At 38.7% G+C, this 19263-nt stretch overlaps 2 protein-coding genes across 2 annotated transcripts in view; one reads left to right on the top strand and one right to left on the bottom strand.

Moving 5' to 3' along the window:
* The window catches only part of LOC106063047 (ATP-dependent DNA helicase Q4-like), a 402519-nt gene that overhangs the window by 130125 nt on the left and 253131 nt on the right, over positions 1–19263 (top strand). The window lies entirely within an intron of this gene.
* The window catches only part of LOC106055090 (G-protein coupled receptor 84-like), an 89403-nt gene continuing 79680 nt past the window's right edge, over positions 9541–19263 (bottom strand). The window contains exon 3 of the mRNA XM_056034886.1: positions 9541–10941. Within this exon, the coding sequence (XP_055890861.1) occupies positions 9853–10941 (1089 nt within the window). The 3' untranslated portion in view covers positions 9541–9852. The remainder of the gene's footprint in view (positions 10942–19263) is intronic.

The following is a 19263-nucleotide window of genomic DNA, read 5'->3' as shown; positions in this document are numbered from 1 at the left end:
TATATTGTAATCAGACTGGGTGTCATTATGATCAGACTGGGTGTGATGATGATCAGACTGGGTGTCATGATGATCAGACTGGGTGTCATGATGATCAGACTGGGTGTCATGATGATCAGACTGGGTGTCATTACTAATTATTTGGTTATAAAAAATTGACGAAATGTTTTTAATATTTTTCTGTCTTCTCAATCTCGGCGGGTCACTTAAAAAACATTCAGAGAGCCACATGTAGCCCGCGAACCACGTGTTGCCGACCCCTGGGCTTGAAGATACGAGCGTACTTCACACTAATTATCTCACATCTTGCCATTCAATCTTTCCTAGACTCGTATGCTAGAGGGAAATAAAGGGAGACAATACGCATAAACTATAATCATTGTAACATTCGTTAACAGTGACATTTACCGACTGTAACATTCAGTAACTGTAACATTCAGTAACTGTACCATTTTTACTATTGTAGGAATAAGCAAATACGATATTGGCCTACTGAATACAATCATACATTTGATTGTGTTATATGTCAGATTGTATGATTCATTTCCAGATCTTTATTTTGTTTCTATTTATTGGCAATATTGGTATTCCAATCCATAATTTAATTTACAGAGGAAGTTTCATATTAGTCGCCAAGTATCGATTCCTTTAAATGACGATTCGTTAATCATGTCTTCGTCCGTGAATAACTAGAGGTTGCTGATAACAAATATGACTTCTCCAGTTTCAATGTGAACATTTTTTAGTGATTGAATCTTCAATTCAGAGCAAATACATCTAACTCATCTCGCTGTCGGCAGACCGCACGGAACGTAAATTGTACCGTCAAGCTTATGATCGATAGATACCTAGTACTTGAAATGGCCCGTCATCAGCTGTAGTGAGTAGTCTTTCTTATTTATTTATTTTTTTCCTTTTCGCCCAATGCGTGGCGACATAAGCCGTCGGCGTGTTGGGGTGGTATCGATAATGCCCATTTATTTGAACGTCGAGTCTCCGAAACGAGGTAAAAGATGAGATAGATATCGATGCTGTCCAGCATGGGCGAGGCGGGGGATGTACCAGTTACGATCGTGCCCTTACTGTGTCTATTTGTGGATCAGCAGTGACTGCCGCCATGATGGATGGACAAAAGAATGAATCTCATTGGCTGGATCTGAGTGATGAAATAGAGGCCATTGACTGACTAGAGACTAGGAAAGAATTGAATGAATATTTCACTAATGCAAAACCTAGAAATGACCGAATACCAGTATTACCAATAAGCGATGATATATATATATCTATATAGATAGATAGATAGATAGATATTGGACCCCATGATGACCTACTAACTATCGTAATTAAACGCAAGGCTCGCAAAGACCCTCCTTCAGGTAACAGTACCAGGAAAAAGACGAAGAGGCAGACAGAGAAAACGATGGGAGGACAACATAGAAGAATGGACGGTCCTGCCATTGAAAGAGGTTCTAACTAAGGGCAAAAAGACAGAGAGGAATGGAGAAAGACGGTCGACGAGTCTTGCATGGTGCCCCAACGGTCCAATAGACTAAGGGATAGGTGAAGGTAAATATATATTTATTTACGGGTATAGATAAGGAAAACTTAAACAAATGTAAGATTTATTACTGATGAGTCAGTCACGAGGTTTTTACTGAAATTTTTATTTCCAATCTATCTACAAGTTGGTTTCAGACGCAATATTAATTTAAAAGAAAACAAGCTTGGAAGCTATCAGAGTTCTATAGTGGATTACGAAGCAATTAGATTTTTTTCCCCCACAAACTTAGACAGCTGAGAATGGGCAAGCTTTGATCATTTAAGTTCTACTTTTTCGTAAGGGGAGGTATTTTGGGGGAGGGGGGAGTGTCTTGAAGTACTTGTTCTCCAGTTCTCAACACGCACTCAAGGTCTGAAACTTACGACAGAAGTAGCCTCGTTCTGATGGACATTTCACATACCAGCAAGAACGACTACCCAAACACATTTACGTAGTGAAATATTCAACTTAAAGAGTCGACAGGAAAAAACCAACAACACTTAACGGCGTACCCATATCACGTGCTTAATGTGTAAGAGTACATTCTTTGAAAGTCGGGTAAAATGTAGTGCGTCCTTTTAATGTGGATTTTAAAGTGGGATCATCTTAAGCATATCGCCAAGGAATCTGAAATTGATAACTAGCATACATTTGGATGTGCCATGTGATTTAGACATCTCGTGTCTGTGCTGTGTCCTGTGTTGTATTTGTATTGTGTCCTGTGTTGTATTTGTATTGTGTCCTGTGTTGTATTTGTGCTGTGTCCTGTGTTGTGTTTGTACTGTGTCCTGTGTTGTGTTTGTGTTGTGTCCTGGGTACAAATACGTGGATAGAACACACACTACCTTGCCTGGAAGGTGAACTTTAAAACCCCCATGCAAGTTCGCGTTAATTAAAGCAGAGGGTCGAGAATGAACAGATTTACATCCACGGCTTGTAGTGTATGTCGCTAGTTTGTTGATTTAAGATATAAGCGTTCTCTCGTTCAGCCTAAGTCGTGTAGTATTTTTAAAGCACTTTCTTTATAATTCGCCCTCAAGAATAACTGACACACACAAAAGACTCCGTTGCCTGGTAACGCAATCTTTCGAGGCAGGAAAACTTGCACCGGAGATTGTTCTGGACGATAAGGAGACAAGAGAGATTGTGCTAGTTCCACCCAGTCCAAGATTTCAGAGTCAAGATGGTGAATGTGCAGACGTGGTATAGCTGTTGTCACTGCTTGTCATTAATAGGTTGGGTCACGTTGCTGTCACGTAGTGGTGTGACAGTTTGACTTCATGAAAGTAGCCTGTCTGACAGGGGCGTAGTAAGCTGGGGAGAAGAGGTCCGAGGTTTGGGGGTCTCTAATATTTCGGCGCTCAAACGTTGACTGAGGTGATCAGATATTTTTAAACTTTTCAAAGGTCACTTCCTGCCGTCTCCGTTTTGGATCCATTCCCTCAGAGCCTGAGAACAAAAGTTTCGTTATGGGTGGATGGCAGTGAAAACCTAGAGGACTGTGTGCTGATAATGCGACACATAGGATAGTGTGACATAGAGGGCAGTGTGACGTGTGGACAATGAGACGTAGAGGGCAATGTTACGTGATGATAGTGTGACGTGTTGATAGTGTGACGTAGAGCACAGTGTGGCGTGGACGAGAAATGTGACGTGTTGATAACGTGACGTGTTGATAGTGTGACGTAGAGCACACTGTGCCGTGGACGAGAAATGTGACGTGTTGATAACGTGACGTGCTGATAGTGTGACGTAGAGCACAGTGTGGCGTGGACGAGAAATGTGACGTGTTGATAACGTGACGTGTTGATAGTGTGACGTAGAGCACAGTGTGGCGTGGACGAGAAATGTGACGTGTTGATAGTGTGACGTAGAGCACAGTGTGACATAAAGGACAGTATGATGTGCTGGCAGTGTGACTAAGAGACATAGGTAGGCTTTTGGACCTGTGTGATTAGTACCAACGCTAGGAAACAAAAAGACCTAAATCTCAATCTCCTTGGTTCTACTGTTTTCCCTAATCTCGAGCATAGTCCAAGAACAAGGATCACTTTGGAACTGTAATCCTGAATGCATCCCAAATAAACCGTACAGCTGTAACAACTCCGTATTCAAACCACATCTACAAACATTTCCATCGAAAACAACACGTCTAGTTTCTTCATTCCAATGTGCCGTTACATTTCTAGGGCTCACTCTATAATGTTTATTAACCGTAACTTACTTCAAGTGCTATGTGGGGATGTGTGTGTTTCTATGGTGACGGTGGGAAGAGGTTAGCGATTGGCTGTGAATGATGCAACATAGGTGGCTCAGTCGTCATTTTGGCTTTAGGGGAGACGACTCCAGAACGTGAGACTGCAAGGTGGTTGCGTAGTGAGTTAGATTTTTTGTTAAGAAACATTATTTTTAAAGTCAACTACAATTATTCCATTGATCACAAGTTGATTTTGTCTCTATTATAAATATAGTTCTATGTAGTATTGTTCACAAGGAAGTTATTCGCGTTATTTCAAGTTGCATTAGTTAACATACATTACGCTTACGACGGTTTAATTTTCTACCACCCGTTTGGTGCTACTAATCAACGACCGCTAATAACAACGGGTACAACTGAAACAAAATAACCTGATATCTGACATCATTATATATCACACCGTTCTATCTAGCTCTTGTTACAGAAACTGTTCTGTATCAGACTGTTGTTAATCAATCTGTTATTATCTAAATCTTAGCTTTAATCCCTAGCCCTACGTATTTTTTCTCACACAATATTTAGACTACTAATTTCCCAAAAGAGTTGTCTATCAATTAGAAGACAGTGTACTGGGTCGCAACGCTTGTAGGCCAGCGGTTCTCAACCTTTTAAGCTCGGCGACCCCTTTTTACAATCTCCCACTTTGCCGCGACCCCCCCCCCCCATATACAAATACAGAATTGTAGGGTAGACAATAACAATCCATATTTTCGATGGTCTTAGGCGACCCCTGGCAAATGGACAATCGACCCCAAAGAGGTCGCGATCCACAGGTTGAGAACCCCTGGTGTAGGCGCTCCACCAATGCTACACACTATTGGCTTCTCCAGACGTCCCAATTCTCACCAGCCCCCGTGCTGCTCAATAGAAGGCAAAGATTGGTGTCAGATAGCTGAGCCATGTTGCCAATACCTCGTGTCTAGCTCAGCCGTTTGAATGCAACTGTTACAATCTGTAGTGCTAGGGCTCTCCAGACAGAGTGCATGACCAAGACATGTTGTTACCTCACGGGCAAGGACTAACAAAAAACGTTTGGTTTAACTCTTGCAGGCTGGGAACGTTGAAGCGAAACGGGTTAGGGTTAATATAAGAGAACGTTTTAAAATTGTTTGACTTCAATAAAGGTTAATTGAGAGAGAGAGAGAGAGAGAGACTGGGAGGGAGAGGGAGGTAACCAAACAATTAAGTTACGATAAGCCTATCAGATTGCATGCTAGACCGAGCAGACCTCGACTGCTCAAGTGAAGTGAATATGGATCTAAAAATAATTGATCTGCTCTCAAGAAAGACATTTTTATGAGATGGAGATCTTGTTGTAAACAAACAAACTCACACAAACATTCAACAGGTTTGTTTGGCACATATGTGTTCGATTTTATTGATTGTTTATAAAATACTCTCATTTTTAGTTGTTCTCTAGGGACATAAAGTTTAGATTCAACTGTTCTCTAGGGACATAAAGTTTAGATTCATCTGTTCTCCAGGAACATAAAGTTTAGATTCAGCATTCAACTGTTCTCTAGGGACATAAAGTTTAGATTCATCTGTTCTCCAGGAACATAAAGTTTAGATTCAGCATTCAACTGTTCTCTAGGGACATAAAGTTTAGATTTAACTGTTCTCTAGGGACATACAGTTTAGATTCATCTGTTCTCTAGGAACATAAAGTTTAGATTCAGCATTCAACTGTTCTCTAGGGACATAAAGTTTAGATTCAACTGTTCTCTAGGGACATAAAGTTTAGATTCAACTGTTCTCCAGGAACATAAAGTTTAGATTCAACTGTTCTCTAGGGACATAAAGTTTAGATTCAACTGTTCTCTAGGAACATAAAGTTTAGATTCAACTGTTCTCTAGGGACATAAAGTTTAGATTCAACTGTTCTCTAGGGACATAAAGTTTAGATTCAACTGTTCTCTAGGGACATAAAGTTTAGGTTCAACTGTTCTCTAGGGACATAAAGTTTAGATTCAACTGTTCTCTAGGGACATAAAGTTTAGATTCAACTATTCTCTAGGGACATAAAGTTTAGATTCAACTGTTTCCTAGCGACATACCGTTTAGATTCAACTGTTTGACAAAGTTCACCACCATAGTTTGCTTAAAAAATTAAAATATTTCGGCATTAATGGTCCACTGCATCAGTGGATTAAAGACTTTCTGATAGGGAGAGAACAAACTGTAATAATAAATGGCTCTAAATCAACACCGATAACAGTAAACTCAGGTGTACCTCAAGGAACAGTCTTGGGTCCACTACTATTTTTAATTTACATAAATGATTTACCAAATTGCATTAGTTCAGGAACAAAAGTCAGATTATTTGCAGACGATTGCATAATATATAGAACAATAAAAACAACACAAGACACAGATATTTTACAAAGAGAATTAGATGAATTACAGAAATGGGAATCAAATTGGAGCATGTCTTTCCACCCAGAAAAATGTCAGTTGTTAAGAGTAACAAAAAAACTAAAACAAATTAATTCCACTTATCTTATTCATGGCAAACCAGTAACACAGACTAAAAACGCAAAATACCTAGGTGTTATAATAAATGAAAAACTGTCATGGAATCCACATATTGATGAAACTACAAAAAAATCAAACAAAGCATTAGGATTTATTAAAAGAAATTTCTATAAATCAAATAAGAACATAAAACTAAAATGTTATTTAACCTTGGTTAGGCCAATAATAGAATATGCATCCTCTGTTTGGGACCCCTCAACTCAAGAAAACATTAAGAAACTAGAACAGACACAAAATAGAGCAGTGCGATTCATAACAAACGAATATTCACATTTGACTAGAGTAACACCTTTAGTAAAATCACTAAATTTAGAAAGCCTTCAGGACAGAAGGCTCAAAAGTAAAGTAGCAATCATACATAAAACACTGAACCATAATCTTCAAATACAAAAACAAAATTTAATAAAATACTCTGAAAGACACAAAGATAAAGGCACATTCCTCGTCCCATATGCTAGGACAAATTTGTACAAATACTCCTTCTTCCCTAGTGCTATTAGAGCATGGAATGGGTTGCCTGAGCTAGCCAGGAAAACCAGTGACTTGGCAGAATTTAAGTCATTGGTTAATATGCATGACTAAATGCATGACGCGTAGGACGTAATCATCTTCTTTTTTGAAGTAACGTCTGTATTATATAAGATAAGATAAGATAACTGTTTCCTAGCGACATACAGTTTAGATTCAACTGTTTCCTAGCGACATACCGTTTAGATTCAACTGTTTCCTAGCGACATACAGTTTAGATTCAACTGTTCTCTAGGGACATAAAGTTTAGATTCAACTGTTCTCTAGGGACATAAAGTTTAGATTCAACTGTTCTCTAGGGACATAAAGTTTAGATTCAACTGTTCTCTAGGGACATAAAGTTTAGATTCAACTGTTTCCTAGCGACATACAGTTTAGATTTAACTGTTTCCTAGCGACATAAAGTTCTCTACTCCCTTTCTAAGAACCTTTGGGCTCTAGTTTCACCTTCATTTTGATTGTTTACAGCTTTATCTGTTCCCTCCTGTCAATCAAACACAATTGTTTTCAGACAACCCCCCCACCCCATCCCCGCCATCTTCCACCTCCTCCGTTTTAAAATTCTATTAAGCAGAAGGAGAGTTGAAGACGTCACTAAAATAGTTAATGACCTATCATTAGGTGAACACATTAAAACCATTTAGTGGAGGAGGTCCTTCGTTTTGGTTAGCCCAGCGTTGCACAGGTTCATTGTTTAGTTGAAACTTGAAAGACTGAGGGGAAAACAAGTCAAACCAGATTTTGTTTTCATGTCAACAAAACATTTATAGGAGTGTAGTAGCCAGTCTGGGTGAATTTATTTTGTATGTTTTCTGGGCGTCTATTTTCGTAATCTATGCTATCACAGCGCTTCGAGGCTAAATTATGTTTAACAGTGCTCTATACGCTATTATTGTTTTTATTATATTATAACATCGAAGGCGCGGTGGCTGAGTGGTTAAGCGCTCGGCTTCCGAACCTGGAGTCCTGGGTTCGAATCCCGGGGAAGATTTTTTAATTTCGTGATTTTTAGGGCGCCGCTGAGTCCACCCAGCTCTAATGGGTACCTGACTTTAGTTGCGTACAGTAATGGCGGTGTGTCGTGTGCTGGCCACATGTCACACTGCTCGTTAACCGTTGGTCAAAGAAACAGATGACCTTTACATCATCTGCCCTATCGATCGTAAGGTCTGAAAAGGGGAACTTTACTATTGTCTGACACTGATAAATAGACGTGTCCTTTATTGCGCCTACGTCTACAGGGCATTTCTATCTTGTCAATAAGCTGCATTTCTATCTTGTCAATAAGCTGCATTTCTATCTTGTCAATAAGCTGCATTTCTATCTTGTCAATAAGCTGCATTTCTATCTTGTCAATAAGCTGCATTTCTATGTTGTCACTTCACGCTCTACCTGCATCAGCTTATGTTAGAACGACGGGACTCACTAGACAGTACGATCGTTAAAATGTTGAAGATAAAGAATCCTATTTAGTTCCAACTTTGAAGTGGATATATCCTCAGATAAGACAATACGATATCCAACAATAAAAGAAAAACAGAACCTAGTTTTCATACCCTGGCAGACTTTATACATGAGGTATATAGGCAATCAATTACAATAACAGTTGACATTTGTGCACTTCTAATAAATCAAATGTTGTTTTGTTTACCATGAGTCCGGATCTGTGGGGGAAAAACAAACAAACAACTGACGTCAGTAAAGGGAGATAAATGCTATTTAGTAGTATTGCATCTCTGTGCATACACGCGGAGCACTAGGTTTAGAGGGTAGTGGTTGTATTGTGCTATGAATGGGTATGCGGTCGAGTCTCATGCCTGTAATGAGGTATTTATTGTAAAAGCTGACCCTTGGTGAATGTTTCATTATATATGGCAGGATCACAAGGAGGTATTGTGTAACTTAAGTGTAGGTTTAACGATTATAAGATTATGCCTTTTATCTTTGAATGACTTTATATGACATGATCTGTTTCGGCTTCCGACAGCTAAGAACAACGCATCAAAACAAATGGGTTTTGTATATTCTTAAACTTACTCCATGTATTTTAGTGTTTTACTCCGCCCCCCCCCCTCCCGCAGACTTTAATGATTTAGATGTCCCTGATAGTTTGCCTTAAAAAATACATCTTTAAAAATGTCTTCCAGGGTTTATTAATGAGACTCGCATTTTTTTCTAGTGTTTTTTTTTTTAACTCAGTTCAGTGCTTAACTAAAATACCCCGTCTTTAAAGTGCGTAATACCTGGGGGAAAAACAAAAAAACAAAACCAAATCTGGTAGAAAATACCCAGCTTTGGCAACACTGAGATGACAACGCTGACCCCAAAACTTTGGAAGAACCACGAGCAAGGAAGTTGCCTTTTATTTCAGTCAATGTCTAGAGCACGGGTGGATTAATATCCACCAAAACAATGGGAGCTGGGTACAATGTCATCTGATTATCAACCAAGTAATACTTCCCAATGGACATTTTACTGAACTGAATAACAATAACCCCAAAAATTGTAAATTAACTTTTGTAGTTCAGTGAAAACTAAATCTTATTTGTTATATTTGTGTGTGTGTGTGTGCGTGTGTGAAACATAGATAGTTAAAGAGAGTAGGCGTAACAAAATGTTCTTTCTTTCTTTAAAGACATGCTATAAATATTTTCAACAATAACTAAGTTGGGACACAAACTTTCTTCCCATGCAAAAGATTTAATTTGTAAAATATATATGTACACCTGGACCTTACTAGCATCACACGAATCAATGACGTCAAAATTATTCCAAACGTAATGACGTCATCAGTTACTGCATAATATCCTCTATGACTGACGACATCTGGAAAACAGTGCTTACGTAAATGCTTGTACCGGTACGATTACAAAAAGAATAAATTCCAAGTAATACTTCCATTCTATGAGCCTGCCGATATGGAGATTTGACCGACTGGTAGAAATATCACTTGTGATTAAAAAAACAACTTTTTGATGAAAGAAATGAAACATCACCTCCTGAGTGTGAGCCAACAGCAACAGATGAGTCCATACAGAGTATGCCTGAATGTCTTGTTGACCGCACAGTAGAGGACAAAGTTCAAGGAGAAGTTGAGCACTTGCATGAAGTTAGTCACCGACATCACTATCCTCTTTTGCGTTTCGTCCGCGGAGGTGTGCTCCACCGAAAACTTGAGCAGCTCGCTGGGCGAGACCAGGAGGAGAAAGAGCAGGATGACCGCCACCAGCGTGGCCGTGACGCTGTTGAGAGCGTTGTCCGAGGGCCTCTTCCGCACGATGCTGTCCGTCAGCCTTTTGCTGGACGACGGGCTCTGGTAGGGCCGAGACGGCTTAGCGATGTGGTGGAGGTCCCGCAGCTCGTTCTGGGTGCTCTCATTTCCCTGGCTCTCGTTGCCGTGGCTGCTCTTTGAGTCCCTCGGTTTGTTGGTGACGTACTTCACATACTTGCTAGCCCCGTTGGTCATCTCAATGACACTGGCTTCGTTCGGGGCTGGATGGGTCTCCAAAAGCGCGTTTCTGTCCCTTTTCTTTTGCTGGTGGAAGCTTCTCTCTCCGTTCACCTCATGCGCTGGCTTTTGCTTCGGCTTTCCTTCTTTGGGGTTGGAGGTGCTGTACCTCAGCACGGAATGTCTGGGCGTCATCTGATCTCTGAGCTGTTTGGCCCGCCTGATCTGAATGATGAGGCAGAGGTTAAAGTAGATGAGCGCGGCGCAGGGAATGAAGTCGAAGAAGATGGACCAGACGAGGCGCTGCAACGGCCTCGAGGCGTCCTCGTCTCTGTCCTGAAGCCGGCGCACCGATCTCCCTTGGGCGCAGCCTTCCTCGATCGTGCTCTCCAGGAAGATTGGAATGGTGGCGAGCGTGCAGATGAGAAAAACGAGAATGATGCTCGCCCGCGTGCGGCGCAGTGATATGAGCTTCCGCGCTTGGAGTGGATGGCAGACGGCAATGTAGCGTTCTGCTGCCATGACGACGATAAGCCAGGTGCTGGAAATAATGAAGATTGTTATCAGGCCGTTAGACATCAGATGAAAGAAGATGACGGGGTCGCCAACCTCGTAGTGTTTCTTGGGAGGAACCTGAAAAAAGGGAAACAAAATGTAGTTTGTAAAAAGTTAAATTGAGTTAAATGCTATTTGTATTCTTTCAGCAGCTTTAGTTGGCAAGATACAAATCAATGTAGCGACGGTATATGCCTTAGCTACTGTTAAGTACTTTGATTTAGACGTTACTGGCCTCGATGTTTGGCTGAATGAATTTTTTACTTAGATCTTCTTAGGGACATGGACTTGAAAAGATTCAGCACATGACTGGCATTCATAGAGATTTGGGTGAGATGTGATATGGGTCACAAAGCTTATAGCTTCTAGGACTATGGATCTAAATAGGTTGTTAACAATGGAATTATTTCTTCAATGTTCCAGATGTCCCTAAAGAAATCATGATTCTTGCTTATTAACCTTGGCTTCTTACAGGAAGGGTAGGGGGAGTCGGGCAGGATTTAAACTCGAGCCCACCGTCGTACACACCAGACGACAAGGCAGTCATTCTTAAACTCACAATTTAGTTCTTAGTGTACCAAATGACCATTTTTTTTTATCAGTCAAGTATCCACAGAGCTCTCATTATGATTAACTACAGTAACATGCCTCAAATGTAGTAGTAGGATTCCCCCAATAGAAACAAACATTTCCACCTTTTTTTTGTTGTTTCTTTTACATTGTTATTACAATCTTATTTTACTTCAAATACAAAAACCCTTTCGCCCAAACCTATTTATAATAACTATATATATGTCTATATTAACATACAAGCTTTAAATACATTTCATGACCATGAAAGAATGAGTGGAAACTCAGAACAGAGCGATATTTCGCTTAGCCACAAACACAAAACTGTCTTGAATAGTATTCCATTTTTAGTACTTTGAAAAAAAAAAAATCAATGAAGTGGGCATTGTCTAAATGACGATAGAATTTGAAGTCAATTTTCTTTGACACAAAAGTGGCCAAATCGAATTTACAAAAATAGGTAATGAAATAACTCTAGAAATAGATTTCAGCTCAAACAATCAGTTATGTGATGCTTTTTTTTTTTGTTTAGTTTAAACATAGGCGGGCAACAGCTTTGTCTGCACGAGATACAGGTCGCAACTGGGTTGGCGTAGTCTGTGAAACACTGCACTCATCCTAAATCTTCTTTAATCGAAGACATTGCCATAAAAAGATTTTAATAACTGCTGGGCCATTTTTAAATAGTATGGGCATTCCTCGCAATAGCCAAGGTCCAATAAAGTGAACTTCTTTATTAAAAGTCAAGAATTAATTAGGTCAAATACTGGGACATTCATGTACCATTATAGTTTACCAGAATGCCTTGTACAACAGAGTTAGTTTTGATTTTAAAAAAAATTAAAGAAAAATCCAAAGATAGCTTCTAGACACTACTAAGATTTGATCCAGGGACTTTCGACTCTGACATCCATGCTCGTCCCCTCTCCGTCAGTATCAAATTCTTGTCTCTGACCAAGAGGTCATCATAACCTTGAGTATTCCAGACATCCGACCCTTGCTACAAACCAAATGATGTTTTTGACACAACAATTAGCAGGCTAGTATTCAAATCTAAATCGACCATCGGCAGAAAACCGTTATGTCTGGCTTGATGTGGCCAAATATGGAGGTCGCTGCTGGGGTGCGTAGCCACCGGAAATACTGCATTCCCGATTAAGCTTCGGACTCGAAGACAAGCCTTATATTCAAATCTACGAAAAAATGAACGGAATAACTCTTTATTATCACCTGTCAATGAGAAAATAGGACTGGAATAACGCTTTATTATCGTCTGTTATTACGGAAGTATGACTGGAATAACTCTTTATTATGGCCTGTCATTGCGGAAATGTGTACTGGAAAAGCTTCACACTCTAGACACTCAAATGTACGTACCTCAAGTTGGGAGACGCCTATGTGAATGAGACATCGCCCTCACATTCAATCTAGTTCTCGTGTGAAGCGATTAGTTGGATGACATCAAGCTAAGAATTTGACTCGTTCACTATCTTGACGTCCACAGATGGAGACAGACGAAATGTGTTTCTTTATTGAGCCTACATTTGGTTTGTTAACAGCGGTTTTATAATAAAATTATTATTATTATTTATAACTAGCCGGACATTACCCGCGGGGCCTTAGTTTGTGTATTACTAATGTAGTGGATTGGATTTAAATGTATGTTAAACTTAGCTAATGTTCCTTTCAAGTTTTTCTCTTTCGCCACGAAAATAAAATTGGTTTTGCGAAAATGTGTTTAACCGGGGCCGATACACAGTTTGGAAACCTTTTTTTTTTTCCTCCACCAGAAACAGGTCACGTTATAGAGGTAAATAATTTATTGCCTTGATTGCCAAGAACAGAAAATGACATAATGATTCATTCCAATGTTATGTTGTAGAGTTCTTGTATGAAAGTCTTCTTTCCACACATGTGATCTGGAGTCATGGAACAATTTTTTGAAAAAAAAAAAAAAAATGAAACAACCGTAACTTGGTTGAATTAATGGATGACTCTTTCAATCTAAAGCTTCGACCAATGTCAAAAGTTGTTCTCTACAGTTCATGTTTTTTTTTTCTACTAAAAGTCTTGTTATTATCACATCTTTAAGTCTATAGGTAAAAAAAAAAGTTTCTGACACTGCGCTAAAGTAATGTGTGTAAAGGAGGGAGAGGGGGTGGATCTGAAAGGGGGTGGATCTGAGAGGGGGTGGATCTGAAAGAACGAGTAATTCGTTGATCGATGGTCACTCGGACAGTCGTCAGGCCTTGGGCTGGATAATGAAATGTCAAGTATTTTTTTTTTTTTGGGGGGGGGGGGGGGGGAGTGTGTGTTCTATTTATAGACTTAAAATTGTGGTCTGCTGTTTATCAGAAGGACATAGTGGAGCATAGAAATAAATCACGTGATATCATTTGGCCAATCAATTTGTTTGCGTGAAGCCTTCAACAAATATGTGCGCTACTTTAAGGCCTAGATATAGTGATAGATGATGTTTATTTAATACACGCATGGAGGAAGCCACCAATAACAGGTTGGTCCGATTATCGGAACTCAATTGTACATAAGGGTTTGTTTCGGTACTTTAGGATTCCGTTCGAATACACGACTAGGTCGATAAACCGGTGTTCCGATTTACCTGATTCGACTGTATTTACTGTTTCTATTAATATTTAGGCGGTTGGTCGTTGTGCTGGCCAGGGTTAAAGAGGGTGCCATGTGGCCAGCACAACAACCAACCGCCTTAACATTTCCCCAACTTATGTCAAGATCCCGAAATTAAAAATCAGTCTTTATCAGGATTCGAACCCGGGACCCCTATCTTGTAAGCCAAGCGCTTTACCGTTCAGCCACCGCGACTCCACTGTTTCTATTATAATGCTGAATGTCATCTTTTATTTTGAGAACAACATCACTCAACCTTTTACCAGTGATTCTTACCCCAAAGCATGTACGCTCCCCTACACCTTAGCTAGCAAGTATGTCTAGGGGAGCGGTGTAAGCTTCCCATAGGCAACAAGCTCATTCTAGCATTTAGAAAATACGAAAAACATGCATATATGTAACCCTGCCGGTTGCATTTAGAGCTGGACAAAAAAAATGGAGTCTTCTGGCAAATATGGATCTATGACAACAATTCCCATTTAACATGTTTTTTTTTTTGCACGCCCGACATGTTGAGAAAAGCGGTGTAGATATTACTCCGGGAATAAGATGGCCGTTTGTGAGTTGAGAATGAGTTGAGGTTTATGTTATTAGTGAGTTGAGAAAGAGTTTAGGTTTATGTTGTTAGTGAGCTGAGAAAGAGTTTAGGTTTATGTTATTAGTGAGTTGAGAAAGAGTTTAGGTTTATGTTGTTAGTGAGTTGAGGAAGAGTTTAGGTTTATGTTGTTAGTGAGTTGAGAAAGAGTTGAGGTTTATGTTATTAGTGAGTTGAGGAAGAGTTTAGGTTTATGTTGTTAGTGAGTTGAGGAAGAGTTTAGGTTTATGTTATTAGTGAGTTGAGAAAGAGTTGAGGTTTATGTTATTAGTGAGCTGAGAAAGAGTTTAGGTTTATGTTATTAGTGAGTTGAGAAAGAGTTTAGGTTTATGTTGTTAGTGAGTTGAGGAAGAGTTTAGGTTTATGTTGTTAGTGAGTTGTTAAAGAGTTGAGGTTTATGTTATTAGTGAGTTGAGGAAGAGTTTAGGTTTATGTTGTTAGTGAGTTGAGGAAGAGTTTAGGTTTATGTTATTAGTGAGTTGAGAAAGAGTTGAGGTTTATGTTATTAGAGACTTGAGAAAGAGTTGAGGTTTATGTTATTAGTGACTTGAGAAAGAGTTGAGGTTTATGTTATTAGTGACTTGAGAAAGAGTTGAGGTTTATGTTGTTAGTGAGTTGAGGAAGAGTTGAGGTTTATGTTAATAGTGTCACGTAGCTGATAGTCTTTTAAGTCTAAGTGTCACGTAGAGATTGTCTTTTAAGTCTAAGTGTCATGTAGAAATTGTCGTTTTAAGTCTAAGTGTCATGTAGATATTGTCTTTTAAGTCTAAGTGTCTCGTAGAGTTTGTCTTTTTTTCCTTAAGTCATTTCTATCAATTCATGATGCTCTTATACTGTCTTTACTAACAGAGAAGACAAGTCATGAGCCTTCCGCTCGTTGAAATATGTCTACAAATTATAAACGCAAGCTTTTTTGTTAAAAATAGGTTTCGGTGCCTTGATACAGCACGCCTCTATACTGATTGCGTTTCGTAGAATCAGGCGATATTGGAAGACACAAGAGACTCATAGAAAATCTACCCCTGACAACAGTGGAGTGACTTTGACCACGAGCACACGTATCCAATGTCCATGCAATATGCACATCCAAACGCATGTAGAATTGGGCGATAACTCCAAGTGTGGAAATATGGATTTTCTGTTTCAGTGCATTTATCTTCTCTTGTTTGTTACATTCGCTCTTGTTGAAAGGGAGGCGACTGAGTTTTTTTTATGTTTTCACTGTGCCACTCTCGGTGTCATAAGACTTGACATACACGGGTCACGAGCATAATCCTCCGAAGGGTCACCTTTCGGACCCCTAGACTTTCCCCCATAATGGGACTAAAAAGAAAGGGCCCGACCTGACCAGTCTCTTCCCCATATAAAACGAGGTTTAAAGTCTGACGTCTGCACGAATGAGTGGTCTGACTGTACCCCACACGTGCGTGTGTGTGTGTGGGAAAGGGAATTCACAATGTAGAAACAAAAGAAGCTAAATATAAAACTTCTTTAAAACAAACAAACAACAACAATACATATCTAAAGGGGTAGAACATTTACATCAATCTCAATAATGTAGAATCTATTTCCCTATATATTGATATCTAAACACAATTGATTGACTTATTGGTTATTTTTTTATTATGTACTAGCCTGACATTACCCGCGGCCTGCGGGTCTAAGTTTGTCTTTACTACTCTTGTGGATTGGATTTAGATGTATGTTAAACTTGGCTAATGATCCTTTCAAGTTTTTTCTCTTTCGCTACGAAAATAAAATTAGTTTTGCGAAAATGGGTTTACCCGAAGCCAATACATTCATATCTATTAAAAACGAAAAGAGCGATAGCTTTGTTAAATGAATGGGACTATAAAGTGAACAATTAAACGAAATAATTTTTAGTACGCGATTCATGAATGAATATAGATCTAGGCCTATCTCAACTCGGCTTCGCAGCTTTCGTAAACGAATGTAGTCTCTAAAAATGCTTTAGAAAACCAAATTTGAATGTTTATTTGATCAAAATATGAAATGAATGGACTATAATTAGTATGTTCATGTGTTAAAGTATAAAACTATCTGTGCGAAGAGAAGTTTTTTTCATCTTAGAGTTAAATTAGAGTTTTAGATCTATGGATGGGATTATGAAGTAAACAATTAAACGAATTAATTTTAGTACGCGAGTCATTATGGTATTGTCTAATAAAAGAATGTTCGTCAGGAAATCTGTAGTCACAGATATAAGGAACTAATTTATGTAAAAAATGCTTTTGAAACACAAAATTGTAGGTTAATTTAATTATATAATGAAATCAATGGATCTTCTTTTGTCTTTTCATGTGTCAAAGTAAAAAACTATCTGCGCAAAGTGTATTTCTTAAAATTAGATCTAGGTCTAAATCCTTTCTATCTTTTCTCATGTCAACATTGTAGACATGGCTTAGATCCATAAAATACTATAGCTGTAATAGAGTCGGACAACTTTATTTTTTTTTTAGGGAATTAAGTTTGTTTTGGGGCTACAATACATACACTAAGGTCTAAGTTGGTACCCAAGAAACATTCCTGCCAAGTTTTATCAAGATTGGTCAAGCGGTTTTGATGTCTATAAGTAACATACATACACCTCACATTCTACTTTATAGTATAGATTTGTTGTGTGTTTAGGTACAGTTAATACTAATGTCAAGTTACAACTTGATCTGACAATGGGCTTGGGAGAGAGAACGTGTATTATTCTCTGAGGGGACTAAACCCCACATATTTAGCCATAGCTCTTAATACCGTACTGACAATTTAATTTCCCTTTTAGGTATCAGACAAAATAATTAATTACCAGTAATTAATTGACTTATTGGTAATTTAAAAAAAATTGATTCATGTTTTATTAATGTACAATAAATAATTGTGTATGGAATTTAACTCTTGTAATGGAGCGTAATCCTTGAAGGATTACGGGCACGACATGGCCTAAATTGTGCCGATGTGCCAAAAACTCAAAACTCAAACTCAACTTGATCTGAGTATGGGTATGGGCGAATTTAAAGTGTTCCAACTTTGTACCCAGACAAGACAGGGTGAGTTGGTATAAGCTTCATCATAAGTACATGAACAAAAAGTGTTTATTGTGTCAGATGACGTGGAAACCTTCTCAGACAAATTAACAACAACAAGATGCAATCTAAATGAGTACATCTGTTATCAATTATTCTAGATTACATTGCCTATGAGATAAAGTGCAAGATTCTTTCAGCTAGAGGTCTACGTGATCTTAGATCAGAAAACTGTTTGATATCTTATGACCTGTCAGTCTAAATAACCAGATCACAAGTGTTAACAAGTTGGACTGACACATGGAAAGGGGAAAGAACAACTCCTAGACTTCTGGAGCCAACACTTCTGACGAATTCATTTTGATGGCTATGTCAGATAGAAATATGGAAAACTTCAAGTGTAGGCCCTCAAACACCGAATGTAAAGATATAGATCTAAAAGTAGTCCCTCAAACACAAAAAGTAAAGATCTAGATCTAAGTGTACGATCTTCAGAGATTTTTTTTAGATTTAAATCTAAGTGTACAATATTCTGAGTTTATTTTTGTAGATCTAGATTTAAGTGTACAAGCTTCTGAGATCTTTTTTAGATCTAGATCTAAGTGTAAGATCTTCCGAGAGATCTTTTTAAGATCTAGAGCTAAGTGTACAGTCTTCTAACAGATCATTTTAGATCTATATATAAAAGTACAAAACTTCTGAGAGATCTTCCAATTTAAACAGACACTAAGATTTAACGTGTCAGACTTCAGGACTATAAATAGAACGATACTTGACATTCATTAGATCCAAGATCCTAAAGTCAATTGATATATTTCAAACAACAACATTGCTTTTTAATGGCACTGACGTTACCATCTTCACAGGCTGGCATACAGTGTCACATGACCTTGATGGAACTTGTAAGGAAAGCCCTTACACGATCAGAGCGCCGCCACTCGATCCGCTGACATTTCAGAGTGTCTGAAGAATGGAGGCTGAGAAGAAAGAAAAACTGGGCGAGAGAGAGAGAGAAAGAGAAGCGGGAAAACCCCTTAGGTGCTTTCAGAAATAGCTGGCGTTTCATGTGAAGAAAGTACAATGCTTGGAGTAATCATCCTACTGTTAATTTCTGTGAACAAAGCTCACACACACACACCTATTTAACAACTGGGTCTTAAACCCTTTTCCTTCCGTTTACCTTCTCTAGACAAATGATTCGGTAAGACCATAGAGGATCCTGTCAATAAACAATGTCGATCAGAGGAAAACTACAAGATGAACATTTTTTAAAAACAAAATTAAAAAAGTTCTTGTAGCGTCACGCTGGTCAGTTGAGAAACTCATAGCGGGACCCCCGAGGCGTAGTGCTTTGAAACTAAAAGTGTCTATACTCAGTGATTAATAAACGCGAACATACCGTTTCAAGGGCGCCGCTAAATAAATATGGATTGCCACAAAGACTAGAATTTAAAGCCTCTTTTGATGGCATTCAAGCTCTACATTGAGCTGACACTTATTATTGAATTCCCGATTAAACTCCCAATAACACTTGATATTTTAGCAAAGAGACAG

The sequence above is a fragment of the Biomphalaria glabrata genome, chromosome 7 (genome assembly GCF_947242115.1).
Source record: "Biomphalaria glabrata chromosome 7, xgBioGlab47.1, whole genome shotgun sequence".
Taxonomy (NCBI): domain Eukaryota; kingdom Metazoa; phylum Mollusca; class Gastropoda; family Planorbidae; genus Biomphalaria; species Biomphalaria glabrata.
Note: the sequence above shows the minus strand (reverse complement) of the source record. Positions and strands in the feature narration are given on the sequence as shown.